This window comes from Phallusia mammillata, chromosome 6 (genome assembly GCF_965637545.1).
Source record: "Phallusia mammillata chromosome 6, kaPhaMamm4.hap1.1, whole genome shotgun sequence".
Taxonomy (NCBI): Eukaryota; Metazoa; Chordata; class Ascidiacea; order Phlebobranchia; family Ascidiidae; genus Phallusia; species Phallusia mammillata.
In genome coordinates, this window is record NC_137257.1 from 6242595 (window position 1) to 6262299 (window position 19705).

The window sequence follows — 19705 nt, forward strand, 5'->3', positions numbered from 1 at the left end:
AACAAGGTGTTTGTTTATATGACGCATGCATCTGTTTGATATTTCTGTCGCTTCCGCATTGAGTGTCGTGTAGAACAGTGCTCTTCAACCGGTGTGCACAAAATATACATGAGTTGCACCAGGACGAAAAAGGTTGACGAGCACTGATGTAGAACAAAGACATTTGCGCCTGCGAAAAAAAAAAGCACAACCGTTTGGTTAGAGGGCGCTATGACTCTATAAATTGCACATCTGCCACAAAATAAATTGTATAGCTAAATGAAAGAAAGGTTCACGTAAAAAAAAATTTTGCTCGGCTATATAAGTCGGATTTGTCACTTTATCGTCCTTCTATATTTCTATTTTTCAATTGTTAAACGAGAGATTTCAAGAGCTGATTTAATTGTTCGCCTTGAAACGTTATTCAAGAATACAGCAAAGCAATAAACGCTCTCTGTGCTTAATCAGCTATTTAATGTGCAATGCAAAATTCAGAATTCCGAAATATACTCCGTAAAAGACCGCAAGAATTTCAGCAAATTGCAAGGCGCCTAGATTTCAAAAACCTTCAGTTTCAATTGGTGAAGACAATCAGACGAGTGGCCCAACTGGCCGAACCTAGAAGTCCACATTTGCAACTATCAACCGAAACTAAGCGTGAAATTAACCGCTTAACTGTTGGTTAAAACGCAGTCCCAACCTTTATTTGGGACGGAGACAATTCGGAGTTTTATCAGAAATATTCATCCTGTTCTCCAGAGCAGTGGTTTTCAAATCACCAACCAATTTCTGCACCCCCTTCTGTAATTGCTAACGTATAATATACCTATAAGCAACCTTAATGATTCAGCATCACCGCACCCCTAGGAATAGTTATCGTATCCCTTGGGGGGGTGTGCACCTCTGGTTAAGAACCCCTGCTCTAGAGGCAGAAATCGCACCAAGCGAATTCCTAGACGTGTGACACGACGATTTGGCTGAAGGTTGGCATAAGAATTCTACAAATCAGATCCGAGTTTTATCAAGGCATTATAGTAAGCATTGACTTTGGGGGTGATTGGATTGGCAGCAACGTGACTGCAACAAAGCAAGCTGTGAGATTTTATCAACGAGTCAATCGTGATCAGTAGGTAAGTAAGTAAGTAAGTTTATTTCTCACAAAATATTCCAACAACTAAAACAAAAACATGAGAAAGAAGAATATGCGGGATAGCGAAAGACTCTGTGGTCACCGTGTCAGCTACCCCTTCGTATAGCTCAGCGGTTCTCAAACTGGGGTCCGCGGTCCTTTAGGGGTCCGTGAGGCAATTTTTGGGGGACCGCGAAGCGGTTGAAGTAATTCTATAATCTTATTTAGGGTCAGTTTGTGCCACAGGTTGTCTTTGGATCATTGTTATGCGCAATTTTGCATAACTAGCTAAAATCCTGCAATCATCTTTCGTTGTTCTGAAATACACATTCCAGCTAAAGGACCGCGAGTCCTCGAAATAATGACAAAGGGACCGTTGTGAAAAAAATAATAAAAAAGTTTGAGAACCACTGGTATAGCTTTAACTCATGCAGCGCCATTCAAACCCAATTAGGCCCGCCTTCAGGAACCCCAATTAACCGTGATAACGCTAACTATCTCCTTAAACCGTCAGTTCAACGTCTCTGGCTCTGCCGCTTCAACCGCAATATTGTTTTGACAAATGTAAAGAAGTATCTATAAGCCAAATTTCTTAGAAAGTTGAGTTGCCAATTATTATTTTTTTAGAAAATACCACCTCGATTGTTGATTTGATTATATTGTGTTAAAGTTGAACTAAAGTAGGTCTACATCAATTGTGTCTCTTGCAGTTATCATTTGTCATCAACAATTGTTGCCCAATCAATTGTGCGAAGCCCTAAGCCCAGTTTATCTGGTGTTCAATGTTTTAGTCAATAAAGGCATGTGGCAAAGGCCTCTCGACTTTATATTATATTATTCTTTGTATGTTTAACTATTTTGCGTACCGGATGTCTTGAATCGTATGCTGCAAATCTGACTTAAATTTCCGAATGATACGGTAGAAATTGGATTGGAATTGTAACTTTATCAATATGTGGACTTGGTCTTGTTTATACTTTTTTCATTAGATTTATTTGGTTTGCGCAGTACCAAGTACTTTTCTGAATTTTTATGTCCTCTTAGTATCTAATGAAATATATATACATTCAAAAAACAATTTGAAATTATATTGTTCCACCAATAGGGTGCATAGTGATAATAATTAATCAAATGAAACAACTAAGTGGCGCGCCTGACCCACATACAGACATAAATAAAACCTGATCGGGATTCGTCCCCGGGAGAGTCCTGGGTTCAAACCCCGTGAAAAAAAAAGAATTTAGCTTTGTTACTAAACACGTTTTGCTTTGTTTTGCACAGCTTTGGCAGAACCAATTACCGCTGGTGTCACTTAAACGGGTACAACAAAATTGCCGTAAATGCATTGGTGATGAGCAGGGATCACCAAACTACGGCCCGAGGTCATTTCATCCGGCCCGCCACCACATTTTTTGGTTTGCCAAATCGTATTCACAAATTTGTAACTTTCAAAAATTAATCTACGTCTTACGAAAGTTTTCCTGTGAAATGTATGATTAATATTACCCAGTTTCATAAGATTACAACGCCTAAGATTGATCCAAAGCCAGTTTGTTACGTCACAGACAAGACTGCAAGTATTAATTGTGCGCAAACAATTGCCTTCTTTTGCTACTTGTGACGTCATATACAAGCATTGCTCGTTCGTTAACACTAACTATACAATTTGACAGTCGCTTTACCAGATTTTAAATTGGGATTTTAGAAAGTCCATATCTTAGCGCCCCTAAAAAATCTTCGTCTCGCGGACCAAGTTTACGGCGCTAGGGCATGTAAACTATGCGGCCCGCAATGAAAAAAGTTTGGTGACCCATGGTAATGAGTAATGACCAATGCTTAGTTTAACATATTTTTTAATTACAGCAATGTGTAGGTAAACACACTGCGTAAAGATTTATATCTGATTTAAGGTCAACACGTAACCATTTCTATTGTTTCGCTTTAAGTGCGCAAAACCGCACTTACAAGCCCTGTATCATTCTTTATGCATAAACAATAACTAACACATAAAATTGCTTAATGATTTTCATTGGGAGTTACGCGTTATGACAATCGGTGCGTAGCAAAACTTAAATGTGTTAGATCTGTTTTTGCACAACCGAATAGGTCTTGCGTAATTTAGAGCGACGTGGAAAACAGGAAAAAATGCTTCTACGTCATTCAGTGGGAACAGCAACAGACAGCCCCTTGAAGTGTTTGTCTTGTGGATAAACTTATTCCATTAGCGACTAAATTTATCACAAATCAATAGGTCATGAGATAAGACACCACATGTTGCGGTGAACGCGTGTTGGAAGACAAAAATACTTTCAGGGGTTAGTGAGCAATATACAAAGCAAAAGATTGCTTTGGTTCGTTTGCGGCGATCCATGAACCAGTATTTTTTGTGTAGAAAACGTCAAAAAATGTTAAAACACAAATTCTTTTTCTACTACAGAAGTCTATCTGTGGTGTATATCTTAAACAATTTAATGCCTACTCTATTCACAAGACCTTCTTTTCAATATTCTTCAATTTTGTGCAAAGAAACCAGTTGCAGGCCTTTTTCAGTCATTTCGACACATTAATAAATTCGAATTGTGTAAAATGTTTAATGAATTCCAGCAGGGTTCAGTCCAGGTTAGCGTCTACGCCAGAGTTGTAAGTCGGCCCGGGTTTGGGCTTAGGTTTCTTTCAAAAAATGGGCCTGATTTCAGACTTTGTGTCAGTATTTTTATTTGACTAAATTTGACTAAAGTAGCTGTGGTTGCTGGACTTGACCTGATGGAAAACAGAAAACCCCTTATTCAATACCAAGTGTATTATATTTTCTATTGTGTTTGTTGTCTTGTTTCTCCTAAGGCTTCAATGTATATGCCTGTCAATCAAACCTTCGGGCCTAAACGGACTTCTCACAAACGAATGAGGTTCGGGCCGAGTTTCGGGCTTGTTCTTTCGGGTTTGAGTTCCGGTTCCAATTGCACGCCCACAACTCTGGTCTACGTACCTTTGTTTCGAAAACATCATGTTTAAAATCAGGGAGTCGAACCGCTGGTCATATGGGTTCAGGTTTGGTTAGGGTTAACTTCGTTTTGTTTTTAAGGGTTCGGTTCAGGTTTTTAAAAATGTATATTTTCGGGTTCGGGTTTTGTTCCGGTTTGGGAAAATTATCCGGTCCAAACCGACTTGCGGTTTTTAAACCGATTCAAGTTTTCATTCGTTTCAATTTAATTCTACCCATCATCTACTTGGCCTTATTAAACTCCATAATAATTTTGACCGTGCACTGTTATTTTTGACACGCCCTATAAGTGTTATCTCAGTGCGCTGTTTTGAAAAAAAAATCACAAAATATAAAGACTGCATTTTTACTGGTTCAGTTCCGGTTCAGGTCCGACGGCAAACAAAAAATAGGGTTTAACTCCGGTTCCTGTTCTACTCCCTGTTTAAAATTGAATTCAACAGGTTTGAAGTCCCGATATACTTAGAACACTTTTTTGTTGTTGGGCTACAGTAAGTGTTGTACAATTGCAAATTATAATAAGTAAACGAAGTTTTGCAATCTGAACATCAATCGCGACAAATCCTGCAGCATTGTTTCCACAAAAAACAACAATAACATAGATCTGTTTGTTACATGTTCTAATTGATCTGTAAATCTCTTAATGTTGTAGCAGTGTTTAGGCATTAAAAATACAGACTTATGTTCATGAGCTGTGAAAAGATTTTTATTTTATTTAGTGTGGATTTTACCAGCCATCAGAGATGAATTAGAACGTCAAACTTTTGCACCTAAAACTATGACTTTACGATAAGTAGAAGTCAAGAACTGAAAAAGTGTTTCCAAAAAAGAAACATGCCCCCGACGAATAATGTTGGATTGCAGTCAATTGCATCATGATCAGACCACGTAGACAGAACGACATTTGGTAAGTTTCTCAGCCACATCATCTTAAACGTCACGTTACCTCACATCAGCAGTTTACTGCGCAACTACAATACGGGTATAAATTGCAGCTGAAGGTGCTGGTTTTTCAATTCGTCAACTACGAATATTTGAACATGAAGATATTCATCGCATTCTGCGCTATTTTGGCGCTCGGTTCCGCCAAGAGACTTTTTCACAAGTAAGAGCTCTTTTACTTAGTTACTATCTAAATATTATATACTTTGTGTGTATGTTTATAATTTTTTTTGCAAACATGTCACCCTGTTGCACGCCGAACAACAAAGTTACTTTTTTACAGTGATCAAGTCTTGAGACTTCATCCCACCGAAGGGCAGAGAGACCTGCTCGAAAAATTGTATGAAACTTTTCCGGTAAGCGTCTGTTTTTACTTTCCATATTATTATCGCAAACTTAAGTACGCTAGTAATTGCTTCCTGGCACTATAAACACAGAAGAAATGTTTACTTTACCCTTACAAAACTACTGTAAAACAACTGTCAGCCAAAACACAACAACCTGTAATTACTTCAGTTTTATCGCAATGCGTGATGCTTTGAGAACAAATGCCCTATTACGTCATAAAGCGTACAGTAGTAAAATGTTATGGTTTAACTGACTTAATTTTTGTTGTAGTCCTACGCTTATACTTTTCAATGAGTATCAAACAAACAACATTCGGAATTATGATTTATAGTAATTAGTTTTAAAACATTTTAGGCAATTGATTTCTGGACCGGCCTAAGAGAAAATCGACCTGTCGACATTCATGTCCCCCGGGCTTTCCTCGGACCTGTCAAAGTGTTCTTGAATCGCCACAGGTAATGAATTACGGTAGAGCAACTAACACCATGCCTCATGGTAGACACACATTAAGGCAGGGGTGGGCAAACTTTTCAGTGCAAGGGCAGCATTCAAAATTTCTAAGATTAGTGGGGCCGCATAGTATATTAACACAAAATATTAACATAGTATGTTTCCAGCTAAATACAAATATGTTTGTTGTCTCTTCATTGATCGCACAGACATTGGTGGAAACGCAACAATTGTAATTGTTTCAAAATAAAGAGGCATTTGTTGCAACACAGGCTACACTCAGTTTTTTTGACAATAAATTCTTTGCGCCAACATTAAACAATGCGAACCGCTTTTAGTATCCATCTTCTTTATGTTGTGCGGGTCTGGGTTAACGATTCCAAAGCCAGGTTTAATGTCCGTTTGCAAAGTACTGCAACGACCCAAACTTGATCCAAATTGATCAAAGTTTTGGCGTCAACAGTGCAAAGTGGGCTGTATTTGAAAATGTCCCCGCCGTAAGAAATTAACCAAAAAACTAAATGTCCGTAAATTGCTGATTTGGCAAATCGTCAATTTAGTACGCACATGCGTCGTTTAAAGACCCGCAGTAAAAGTCCGAAACCGAACGAAGAAATCGTGTCAAGCGAATATTTGCAAAATAACGTGGCAAACACAACCAGGGAGTCGAACCGCTTGTCATATGGGTTCAGGTTCGGTTCAGGTTTACTTCGTTTTGTTTTTAAGGGTTCGGGTTTTGTTCCGATTTGCGCAAACTATCCGGTCCAAACCGGTTTGCGGTTGTTAAACCGGTTCAAATTTTTATTTGTTTCAATTTATTTCTACCCAACATCTACTTGGCCTTATCAAACTCCAAAATAATTTTGACCGTGCACTGTTATTTTTGACACGCCCTATAAGTGTTATTTTTGCGTATTCTTCAGTGCGCTATTTGGAAAAAATCACAAAATATAAAACAGACTGCATTTTTTACAGGTTCAGTTCCGGTTCGGGTCCAACGCAGAACAAAAAATAGGGTTTAACTCCGGTTAGGGTTTTTAGAAAATCGTAATTAGCGGTTCGGGTTTACTGAAATTAACCGCTTAAACCGGTTCCCAGGTTCGGGTTCAGTTTTGTATCTAAAGCACGTATCTGCGTTTAGTCCCAAATTATGGTACGGGTACAGATACTGCACATGTATAGCTATCGGCAATTCGCACTCCCGTATCTTTTAACTTTACGCCTAGGCGCATAATAATATTTAGCGTTGCTCGGTAACTTTCAGTTTCAAATTTCCTTACATTTGGCGAGCCGAATGAACTTCTTTGCCGGGCCGTAAAGATATGCCGTTTTAAATTCGTGAACCGCCACCTTTAGGCAAAATGAAAATTAGCAAAATGTGGTCTGCCGTGAGGTAATGGTGTTCGTAGACTTTTCATGAATTGCAAACACAGGTTTGTAATTTACATTCGACGAAGATTTATCAAAAGCGTTTACTGCAACAAAAGTAAAATGATGATTTAACTTTAAAAAACACACCAAACAATTTTTTTTCATAGATTTTGCAAATATATTTGTGTGTTACGACAAACAGTATAAAATAGTTTAGCATGCAGCTGGTTTTCTTTACAACTTGGCTAATTGTCTAACGTTTGTTTATAGGATCAACAACGAGATTTTCATTGAAGATTTGCAGAAGAACATCGACCAAGAAAGATCACCCAGACCAGAACAGATGAATTTGGCGAGCTTTGACTACAACGTATACCACAGTTTTGATGAGGTAAAAAAAACAGATTAGAATGCTACTATCAGAAACATATGGAAAGTGGTGTGTTAGAATTAACATGCCTCATTTAATTGTGATTTTTCGCAGATCGAACAATGGATCGAAGATATTGCTGGGACATATAGTATTGCCACCAAACAAACCTTTGGAACATCTTTTGAAGGAAGAAACTTAAACGCAATTAAGGTACAACACCTAAAATATACGTGACCAATTTATTGTTAAAATACAGTTCTAATGGAAATTGGAGAAACACGTTTCCAATCTGTCAGTGAAGACATGCTTTGTAGTCTTACCCTTTTATCGTTGACATTTAAAGCTGATTAATATGTTTTATTTATAATTTTATATTTTTAAATAAAATATATGCAATCGTAATTCTGACTATAAAAGCGCTAACATGTACACACGAAAATCGACAGGTCTAATATTCATTTTTTTTTCAACCCAAATATTATTGGTAAAAACGTTTCAAATTTTTTCAACAACAAAATTCACATCGAAAAATTTTAAGACCTTGTTATGTAGCCTATTGTAATGCCTTCCCTTGTTTTCAGCTTACCACAGGTTTTTGAAAAATCGACTTTTGTGCCTGAAACAATATTTATATGCCTTCACCATGTTTTCAGCTTAGCACTGGAGGTTCAAAACCAGCCTTTGTGATCAACTGCGGAGTTCATTCCAGAGAATGGGTCAGCCCGTCAACTTGCGTGTACACGGTCAAATACGTAAGATGAGATTTTTCACTTTTTGTTTTGCGGTTTAAATTGGGTAAATATTTATCCAAAGCAAAAGTTGTTAAGGCAATGGTTGCAAATTACATAAATGTTGCTTGCGCCAAGTATCTGAACTTCTGGCATATGGGCTATGCCACATTCTGCAGCAAGTTTTTATTGTTTTTAGTTTGTTGAAGCGAAGGCCGGAAGTAAAGAGGCCTCCATTCTTGATGAAATGGATGTGTACGTTGTTCCAGTCTCCAATCCTGATGGATACGTTTATACTTGGACTGATGTAAGTTTTAGTTGTCGGAATAGCAACATTTCATAAAGATAAAATGTACAATAAAAAAACGTCGTAACTTTTTAGGCAGTGGTAGGTCATTACTGCAGTATAGTTTAGTGTGATGTGTTCAAAAGATTTTTTTCGCTAAACAGTTGTATTTGCCACAGGATCGTACGTGGAGAAAAACCAGGTCCGACAACGGCTTGGACTGTATCGGTGTCGATCCAAACAGCAACTGGGACGCCAATTGGAGTGGTATGATTTGCTTATTCGTGCATTGATACAACTGTACTATGTTTGCATATCGTTGATTAGGTCTGGGAGCAAGCTCCTCGTCTTGTAGTGATTTGTTCTACGGTCCATCTGTGATGTCTGAGGTGAGATTTAGTTAACTGTTTATTTGATAAAACATGGTGATGGGTAGTTTTGTTGAATCAAAACTCCACAGTTTTGTTTTATTTACCACACAGTAACCAGTAAACATAAAGATTTTAATGTAATTTTAGAACAGAAATTAAACTCTCGATTATAAGCGTAAACCGAGAACTTTTTTTCTTAGCTCATATATGGTAAATGCAGCAATAACACATAGCACAGACAACCAGTAAGAAATTAATATTGTGACACAATTCCCCCCCAAAAAAATCACCAAATTCCCCCCTGGTTTGAAACCACTGCCCTAAACAGTAAATTTGCAAAAAATATGTTGAATAACTAAAATATCGACACTTAACGATAGAAAAACAATACTGTTTATAACCTGTTAGTTGATATGTGAAAATTACGACTGGTGCACTTTGTTGTTCAGATTGAAATAGTGTCTCAAGCAGGCTTCGTCGCGAGCATCCCCAACGCCCAAGCTTACATTGATATCCACTCGTACGGCCAGTACTGGATGTTCCCGTATGCATACACATATTCTGTTACAGAAGATGATGCCTTCCTTGTAAGAACTTATGTGTTGGACATAAAAATACGTGTAAACAGATAATTGGTGGCAAAAAATATAATGTTAAAAAACAATACTATAGTATTTTTAATCGGTTGTTCCCAGTTTTTTTTAACTTACTGTTACATCGGTTTTGCATCCAAATTAAACCCATGATGCTGTTTGTTTTACCTTCTAGTTTTTTGTTTATTTACTTGCCGCCTTAAACAGCTAATGCCTATTTTAGTCATAAGTTCTGTTACTTTTGATTAAATTAAACAATTATCCTAACATGAATGGGTTTTGTAGAGGGCTATCGGAGCAGAAAGCGTTAATGCAATCAAGAGCGTTCATGGAGTGTCCTATGAAAGTGGTGCATTCTCTACAGTTGACTGTAAGTTTAAACTGTCAATTAAAAGTGGTCTATAAATTACCTGAGCTTGGTTTGCAGCGAACTACTGGGTACTAAATATAACATCACAGCGTCTAAGCAAATTTTCCTCGAATTAGTAAAAAAATGCACGCGTAACAGGGTGTGCCAGATCGAGACTTTTAATCCAAGAAATGTTGATGAAAGATTTTTACCCGCGCAATCGTTTTTTAGATCAAGGATCTGGAGTCTCCGCCGACTATTTCTACGATAAACAAGGCATTAAATGCAGTTTTGCTGCTGAATTAAGAGACACCGGTCGTTACGGATTTACCCTTCCCGAAGAGTAATGGCCTATTTGTATTATTATTTTCCCAGGAAATATTTGTTTCCCAAACTAACAATAACAAACTTTTATTTGCGATTTATACCTTTTTTAAACTAAACGTTAAAAGTTGCCGTCGATATTTTTTGAGTAAATTGATGTGGTTACTTAATTAAGTTTGTTTAAAACATTACTATTTTGCCAAACACACTTAACATGTAACAATAAAGCCCAGTGATTGCGTATAACTGCTAAAAAAAACAAGTACGACAAATATGTCACATCAATGCTTCGGCATATGCGCTATAATTTTGAATATAAGCGTTTTTTCAAATCGTAACTTACTTATTTTTAAAAATATTTTTAGCTGTGTTCAGGCTCATTTATCACAAATTGAGCCTAGTGCATAGGGCAGTTTTGGACTAAACATTTATTTTACTACTTAGGTACATCCAACCAACAGCTGAAGAAACCTTTGCCGGTTTGAAGGTCATTGCATCATATGTTGCCAATGGTCAATGTGCTAACTAAACGTGCTATAAGCTAAAGAAGCTTTCAAATGCAGCACTTGGCCTAAGAAGGTCACTGCAACTGAACGCACGTAATAAACAGAAAAAACGTAATCTTGTCTGTTTGATTTTGTGCGTTTATCGCAGATAATTTAATCAGATAATTCGAGTAAGGCAGAAATACACTCAAAAACGCAAAAGATACAAAATAAAGGGGTCTAAGGCGTGCAATGCACATTGTTGAAACAAAATCCAAAATGAATAAACATTTTTTAAAACTAGAAAGGTCGTTTAGCACATTTTGTCGTTGCACATATTCACTACAACCTATTTTAAAACAATAGTATATTTCCTTTGCTTATTTTATATTGGGTCCCACATTAGCCACCGTTTTGTACAACCTTAGTTGTTTCTGCAGGCAGAAATTATTGAGTCCCCACACATACAACGTTGAAAAAAATGCATTTCAAGAGATAACCATGAGAAAGGGCTTCAATAACAATACTATGAAGACCACAAACTATACAAATCAGATTCACCCCAGATATTGTTTGAAGTATGTCCTATTTTTACACAGTTTATTTAATTTAAATGATGTTTAGAAAGTTACCCCCTTTAGGGGGCTAGTGGAGTAAATTTTGGGGCTGCAAGGTAAAACACATCAATCGAAACCTACAAATAGCATTTTACAGACTCCCCAAATTTTGGCCAATTCCGACACTGTTCAATAAACACACTCATTTTAGGGGAATACTAGGGTAAAATTGGGACTACAAGGTTAAACACATCAATCAGCTCTTATGAATGGTAAACTCTACAAGCTGTCCAAACTTAAGCCAGTTCCGACACTGTTTAAAAACTTTTTAGGGAGCTAGTAGGGTAACCAATAGGGTTTGACACACAAAAATATAAAACCACAAGACCATTAACCCCATGGAGAGTTGCCTTTTCTGTGAACTTATTTCGGTAACCACTCTGTTTATCGCAAACCAACAGGTCATGAGGGACACCACATGTTGCGATGACCGCATGTTCAGGGACAAAAATCCTTCAGTGGTTAACAGTGCAAACCTTAAAGTTGAAAAACAAATTTGCTCATCACACATCTCCGATATCACCAGCCAGATCAAGGACCATAGTTGCTTGTTTGCAGCAACGAAAATCATGAAAGAAAAAACGCTGAAGGGAAAAACACTTTTGCACCTCGAACTGGGGCTTTAGGATCAGTAAGTCAAGAACTGAAGAGGTGTTCCAGAAAAAAAATGTTTCAAGCAGATGATGTGTAGCTTAACAAAAGCCTTGCAAAAGTTGCATTTAAAACTTTCATTTTAACATATAAATATCTTAACAAAAAATGAATGTCAAGCAGAAAAATGCATTTAAATACATACCATGGTATGGGAGAAAAGGGAATTAATAAATCATGATACATTTTATGCAACTTAAATGACATTTTTGCTAACCAACTGTTGCTTACCATGTTAACCATTGTGCATGTTCAACATATGGGCCATCATCTTCATTAAAATTACTAAGACATATTCCACAACACCATCATACTACTTGGTCCTACAAAGAAAATTAACATATCAAGACCAACAAATGCTGAGCTTTTACTCATACTTTATATTTTTGTCAACAAAGTGGTGACATAACGATGGACAAAAAAGATTAACTGTGATCATAAAACCAAAGATAAAAGTTCCCGCAACAAAAATATACAATACTACACAGAGAAATGCAAAATATTTTTTTGTACTTTTATGGTACTTCGTGCTATTTTTGGTATTGTACACTTTTTAGGGTACATAAACTGCAGCCAGGTATAATATATAAACTAAAACAGGGGTCTTAAACTCGCAATTTATCCCTGGCCAATTTTAGAACTACCTAGAAGTCACTGGCCATACGCGGCCTTAAATGTTAAAATGCATTTAAAGACCTTGATACTTCAAGCTACACTACACCAATCGCAGAAAAATATGTGTTAACATTACTATGAAATTAAAACTCTAGACCAGCTTTTTTCAAACAAGAGTCCATGGTCCATTAGTGTTTAACAGTGCTATTTTCATTGACTTTTAAAGAACTCATAGTTTTACAATCTTACTTGCTTGTTGATAAGGGCTTTTTATTTCATTACAAGTGGCAATGAAAGCAGTTATATATTTGTTATACCAATAGTTTGCTTTAAATTCGGTACAAGAATTGTTAAATAAACCTGCCTTCGGGAGAAAACTGAAGTGTGTGGTGAATATCTAAAAACAAAATGTTTCCCTGCAAGTGAGGCATGAAGCATTTTGTATGTGTCAATGATTTAGCTGACACTTCAGTGAGCTCATTTCACCCACACGACTTTTCCACAATCAATTACTTTATTCCATGTTATCCAAAGCAATCTTGAAATACCTTTGGAATTATTCTGTTGATTTTTTTATGCTTCTATTCAGTTTTCCAGATGTTGAACTACAACAAAAAACAAAATATAAAGTCTATGCAATATTTAAATTGACAAGTAGGAGTTTACACAAAAAATGCTTGACTTAGGCCAGTAGAAATGAAAGCCAATGTTGTACAACACCAGGATCACACTAGAACTGAGCTACCATATTTTTAAACACGCCTAAAAAAATAACAAATTACCATCTGCTAAAATTATAGAAACAGTTGAGAATGACAACCATATTATGACAACCACTTACTGTGTATCATTGCTCTTCAAATCCAATCTTCCAAGTCCTTGATTTGATAGTGTGCTGGGCCTCAGTGTGCTTCATGAAGCACTAGAAATGCTTCCCCCACCCTGAACTGTCACTTTTCATCACTGCATGTGATATCAGAACATGGATGCCTATTATACTGTAGATGCAACAACCTTGGCCCATTTCGTATTTAGTAGTTTACAATCGAGGAGAATCTGGTACTGCTGCCATTTCACTGCTTAAAACGCGTTTGCCAATTTCATGTAAAACCCATTTCACCTGCGATTATTTCCACAGAAAATATAATATTTTTCAATAAAAAATAAATTTAATGCTTCATGACCACTGCCGATAAAATCGGGCTGTGTTATAACACAAGTTCTAAAATTCTAACACCGCCCGATATGAATCGGGGATTTTTGCGTACCGCATGCGGAGCACTTCCAGACGGATCGGGTGTTGACTGTTGATAATTATCACATAATGACTTTTTTAAGCAGGATTTTCTTGTCGTAGGGAAAACCCCATTATTGAAACAATAATTTCACAAGACGGCACAGTCTATTGCAGTGTAGTGCAATCTTTTAATTTTACACATTTTAATGGTGAATTGCAACTACATTACCAATTAGATATGATACACGATTCAAGACGCGTTTTTATGCTTACAGCTTATACGTTTAACAAACCTACACAGCAATATTGTTTTGAACAGACCAGAGAGATTTATAAAACATGAGTGGAACCTCTGACGTAACAATGGCGTTTTAGGGCTTTTTTAAAAAAGCTTTTTTTCTAGATCAGTGGGACAAATGCAAACGGTTAAGCGTATAGTGCGCAAAACGATACGAAATTGTCATCGCATGTTTCCATTCCTAATGCAGAAGAAACAAACTTTTTACAGTGCATGGTATGATGGTACTTCGTACTGAAACAAGTTTTGTACAACAAGCAATATAAATTCTTGGTAAGCGTATTTTTGACCATTTCATTTGAACTTTCATTGCCAGGCAATCTAATGAGCTCTAACAAAGCGGAAAAGTTCTACAACTTCCTATTTTTAGGTAATATTTTATTTATAAAACATGTCTAAGCCTTGCTGTCTGCCACAATGCCACAACCGGACACCTCAATTCACATCATTTCATGTTCCAAACAAAAAATATACAAATTTATCCCGTTCCAATGGGCTAATAAAAAAGTTATTCTTTGGTATAGAAGCGATCAACACACAAAGAGCTATACAAAAAAGGCAACGTCAGAAGTTGTGAAATTCACTTTTAACCCCATTGTTGCAAGTTAGTATTTGCTTTTTACCCAGATTCAACTTATTGTTAATTTTAGTGCCCAAGTTGAGTTTTTTTAATTGTTTACTTTATTAAAACAAGGCAGTCGCAAACAGCTGAAAATTGGAAGCCTTCAAACACAAAATATGTCCCAAAAAAGTTTTAAAAATGAAAAAAGGCAACCACCAGCAGAAAAAAAGTGACTCCTCAGTAGTATTATAAAAACTTTTAAGCATATAAAAATGCAAAAATCCCATAGGGCTGGGAAAACAATTTAAAGACAAAGTTTGTTTAGTCTTCAAAATGACCATGATCAGCCCAAATATTTGTTGCTGTTAACAAAATTTTTTTAGTAAATGCCAGTTATTATGGATGGGGAGGTAAAGCCAGTTACATCGAAAAGTTGTGTGTCAGGAATGTAACAATCAGCCAACTTCTTGAATGTATAACAACATCAAATATTTGTTAAGGAAGCACAGGATTAGGCTCCGTCCCACATTACACCACTAAACAGGAAGATCCACTGAGTATAAGCTTGATTCTCTGTGTGAAAATTATAGCAAATCGGCGAGGTTTAACATTCTCTCTTGTGTAGAACATTAAAACTTGAGTTACGGAATTATTTCGGCAGCTTTGGGAATACGGCTAAAAGACCTTTCAAGTGGCGATGTTAAATCCCAATTGATCTGTTTATGTCTAATTCTTTACACCTTAAACCAAAACTGCCTCCTTAATTCGGAAACGGCCCGAACCCTGCAATAACGGCTCACCACTAAGCCAAAGAGAGACCACAAACTGGTTTCACTAATGGGCGCCTTGTTTAAGTAAAACGATAAAAAGCATTCGCATAAAACAACTCCGAATTCGACAAGTTCCACTACAAGTCAACGCCAGCAAATACACGACACAAACGTACACAGTGCTACTCGCACGGCGCCCAGAGGAAGACTGACCATGCTTCCTTCTCAAGCACGTTTTACCACATCAATCACGTTGATTAACAAATCACATCCGGGTATCGCAGAACCAACAAGCGTGAACACGCAACTGGTACATATCAGGCGAACGTATAAAACATAGGAAAGGCATCATGTGTAACAAGAACCATTAAGTGGAGATACTGTGTGGTGAGAATCATACGCAAAACAATTAAGAACGTGAATAAATGAGTGGCGAAACATAACAACGATTAAACAAAACCATTAAGTGAGAAGATGAGTGGCGAAACATAACAACGATTAGACAAAACAATAGCGAAACGCAGGATAATACACTGTAAAGAACGTTATGTGCATGAAGGTGTGTAATGATCCGAACAAATATAACAAAGTAACGTGAAAGAATAAGTGAAAATACGTGTGTGAAGGAAAATTATTCAAAAGACGCGTCATAAATAAAACGTGATTAAAATTCGCCACACTTGCTTTTGCTAAAATACATACAATTCATCAGCTTGCTCAATTTTTGTTGCTGTTTCAACGCAGTGTTCCAGCTGTTCATGCTTAGATATGAACGATAATCGTAACAATAACAGAAGACAGAAGTATCTGAAAAACACAACATTGCAAAAAGTGCAATTAGAACATTGTTTAAATGAAAGAGTGCAGAGCACATTGAGAGTAAAAACAAAGAGGTAACACTTTTTTAAACACAAGTTGATAGTTTACAACAGGTAGTTAACTATGTAATACAATTTCTGAGCTAAAATAAGAGGTGAAGGCTCTGCTAACCTACTCACACAAACTCAGCGAAAAACGTGCAAAACTTCTATGCACTAAAGCAGACCTAAATTCAGCTTAACAATGCAAATATAGTCACGTGACATGCCCGAGTTTCATTTCATGTTTTATAATCTCTTTGGACAGACCTTGGCCACGTTTGACAAATTTAGAGTGGGAACTACAAGTCATAACACAAACATCGTTTATAAAGTGGAGTGGGTAATTAGTTTTACACAAAGTACCGCGGAGATTGTTGATTTTGAATATGTATTGACGACAAATGCATGAAGTCTCGTTCGGCTATCACTTTTGATCAACAATTGTTACCAAAACAGTTGTAATTGCCACTAGCTGCAAAAAGAAAGTTATTGCCCGAAGGTCAACAAATTTTTAAAAATATTACCCAAACCTTTAGTCGTTCCGCTGTTTAATATTTATTCACCTAATCATTAGGTCCTAATGCAAAGGCGTCTACGTAGGCTTATTGACATAGGCCTAAAATTATTGAATAATCTTCATACACTTCGCGATATTTTTTATTCTAGTTTAGTAGCGTGCAGGCTTTTTCTTTCTATAACGTAAAAAAGTAACTATTGTGCGTACCCGAGTGCCTTAAAATGTTTTGTTACAAATCTACTTTCAATTTCGTATTGGGACGATACAGTGACAACATGATTGCAATTTTACTTTATCAAAGTACGGAACTTAATTGTTAGGCAGCGGTAGTTAAACTAGCTAGAAAATTAAACGTTTTTATTCGATTTTCCCATGTTTTATATATTTTTTCAGCAGGTTTGTGTTAGCCTTGACCAAAAAACAGTTAAACGTTTTATGCAAATTCGAGTATTTGTCTAAGCACTCACTGTAAACTTGCAGTTAACGAAGATATGCTACAGACGTTCAGCGAACTATTAAAAAGTATATTATTCCACCACTAGGGGCACATAGTGGTCAGGTTAAGAGAAACAAAGGATATAGCTTTGTTGCTGAAAATGTTATTCTGTATGGCGTAACTGCTCAACAAAACCCTAATGTCACGTAAACGGGTACAACTTTTGTAAACTTACAATGACATTGCATTTCGGCAAATATTAACTGTAATGACCGATGATTTATTTAACACATATAAGCTTAATTGATGAAACGCGTAGGTGTTTTTGAAGTGCATTTTTTACAACTGATAAGCCTCATAATTTAAACATTTATTTTGGTTTAAGAAGTAAAGTGTGCAAAACCGTACTTACAAGGACTGTAATTGCCTAATGATTTTCATTGAGAGTTACGCGCAATAATGGGAGTACGGTACGGTACGTATTGCGTTGACCGTACCACGTACCACCGTACCGTATCGAATGTCAAAAATCAAAACGTAACTTACGCACAGTCGTACCGTATTTTCAAATAAACCAAAAGAATCAGATTTGAATAAATTTTATGACATGCACTTAAAGGATAGGTTTCTAAAAAAGCTGCCGCACTACAAACCCGTCTATTTGAAATGAAAGGTAGATGTATTTTCTGCGATGGGCTTGTGCAGCGACAGTGTTTTTTATTTACTTTTTTTCAAATCATTGCTGAAGGAGGCTACATATCTAGTTAACTTCATTTAACTTCAGAATCAATTACATATGCCGAGTTAATCTCAGTTATTGTCATGTGCGCGTTTTATTAATAGGCCTTCAGTGCGTGTAACCCTCCTTTTGCATAGCTGTCAGCCCGTAAGCACAAAATATGAAGCAATCACCTCATCACTTTTGAAAGTCCTCGTATGGTACAATGAAATTGTGATGAAATCATGCCATATACAATTTAAATTCAAGCTTCAGGCAATTTCAATATTATCTGCCTATGGTAACGATTAAAAAATGACCGTTTAATCAACACCTGTTATGCGCACCCGTACCTCAGCTTTCTTGGCGTACCGTACCTACGCACCGTACGTTTTGATGAATTTTGCTGCGTGCCGTACCGTACCATCGTACCGTACCGTACTGCCATTCTTGGTTACGCGTTATGACAAACGGCACGTAGCAAAACTTTAAATAAATGTTTTGCCTTCTGTTTTAGCAGAACCGAACTGGTCTTGCGTAATTTAGAGCCACGTGAAAAAAGAGAAAAAATGCTCCTACCTCATTTGGTGGGAACAACGGCAGACCACCTTGTAAAGTGTTTGTCTTTTGGATAAACTTGTTCCAGTAGCGACTAAATTTATCACAAATCAACAGGTTATGAGATAGGGCGCCAGATGTTGTGATGTAAGCTTGTTAGAAGACAAAAATACTTCCAGGGTTTACTAGGGCTATCTCTAAAGTTTGAAAACAACTTTGTTTGTCACTACCATTAAAAAATAAGCACCAGTATAAGTAGCTTTAGGGAGAATGGATTACCCTTTTCTCGTTCGCAGCGATCCATTCACGAATATTTTTGTGTTAAAGACATCAAAATAAATGCTAAAAACAATTTCGTTTACTGCAACAAAATCTATCTATGGTCCATATGTTAAACATTTCAAAACCTACTCTGTTCACAAGACCTTCTTTCCTATATCTTTCATTTTTGGGCTAAAAATCAGTTGTAGGCTTTGTTTAGGCTTTTCAACACATTCGCAAGTTTTTGCATTTAGCAGATTTGAAGTCCCCATGTATTTAAAACATTTTTTTGCTGTTGGACTACAGTAAATGTTGTACAATTCCGAATTAAGTAAATACACAGATATTTCAATCCGAGCACAAATCGTAACTCCTTCAGCAGTGTTTCCACATAAAAAACAATAACATAGAGCTGCTTTTTTTTACATGTTTTGTCAGCGGAGATTATAGGTTCAATTAATCTGTAGGTCTCTTAACCTTTTAGCAGTGTTTTTGTATTAAAAATACAGAATATATTTTCACGAGCTGTGGAACGATTGCATTTATATTTTATTAATTGTGGATCTTACCAACCATCAGGAAAGAATTAAAACGTCTAACTTCTGCAGCTCAAATTAAGACTTTAGGATCAGTAAGTCAAAAACTGAAGAGTTTTTCAGGAAAACAAACACGTTTCCGAAAAATAATGTCGAATTACAGTCAATTGCGTCATGATATGGCCAAGTTGACAGAACGACATTTGGCAAGTTTCACATGAACATAAAGTCATAAACGTCACGTTACTTCACATCAGCAGTTTACTACGCCACTACTAAACAGGTATAAATTGTCAGTTGAAGGTAATAATTTTGTAATTCGTCAACTACGAGTTTAAGC

At 36.6% G+C, this 19705-nt stretch overlaps 1 protein-coding gene and 1 long non-coding RNA gene across 3 annotated transcripts; one reads left to right on the forward strand and one right to left on the reverse strand.

Moving 5' to 3' along the window:
- The first annotated feature begins 5149 nt into the window (after window positions 1-5149).
- LOC145232853 (carboxypeptidase B-like) lies at window positions 5150-10267 on the forward strand. Its single transcript, XM_080097532.1, has 12 exons — window positions 5150-5214; window positions 5335-5407; window positions 5754-5854; window positions 7491-7611; window positions 7705-7823; window positions 8252-8345; window positions 8521-8628; window positions 8787-8874; window positions 8935-8996; window positions 9428-9565; window positions 9857-9941; window positions 10152-10267. Exons 1-12 carry the CDS (start codon window positions 5150-5152, stop codon window positions 10265-10267), a joined length of 1170 nt encoding a protein of 389 aa, XP_079953658.1.
- A 98-nt stretch (window positions 10268-10365) lies between these two features.
- LOC145234002 (uncharacterized) lies at window positions 10366-13798 on the reverse strand. Of its 2 annotated transcripts, XR_013861237.1 has the most exons (4): window positions 13454-13798; window positions 13161-13217; window positions 12229-12320; window positions 10366-11930 (listed from the first exon to the last, which is right to left on the reverse strand). It is a non-coding gene; the product is annotated as an uncharacterized LOC145234002 (long non-coding RNA). The 2 variants fall into 2 exon arrangements; XR_013861236.1 differs by having other exon boundaries at window positions 10366-12320.
- Window positions 13799-19705: the final 5907 nt, after the last annotated feature.

Coding starts and splice junctions, on each gene's coding strand:
- LOC145232853 (XM_080097532.1), top strand. CDS start 5,150: ATGAAGATATTCATCGCATTCTGCGCTATTTTGGCGCTCGGTTCCGCC. Junction 5,215..5,334: donor GCCAAGAGACTTTTTCACAA/GTAAGAGCTCTT, acceptor ACTTTTTTACAG/TGATCAAGTCTTGAGACTTC. Junction 7,824..8,251: donor GTACAACACCTAAAATATAC/GTGACCAATTTA, acceptor TTTTCAGCTTAG/CACTGGAGGTTCAAAACCAG.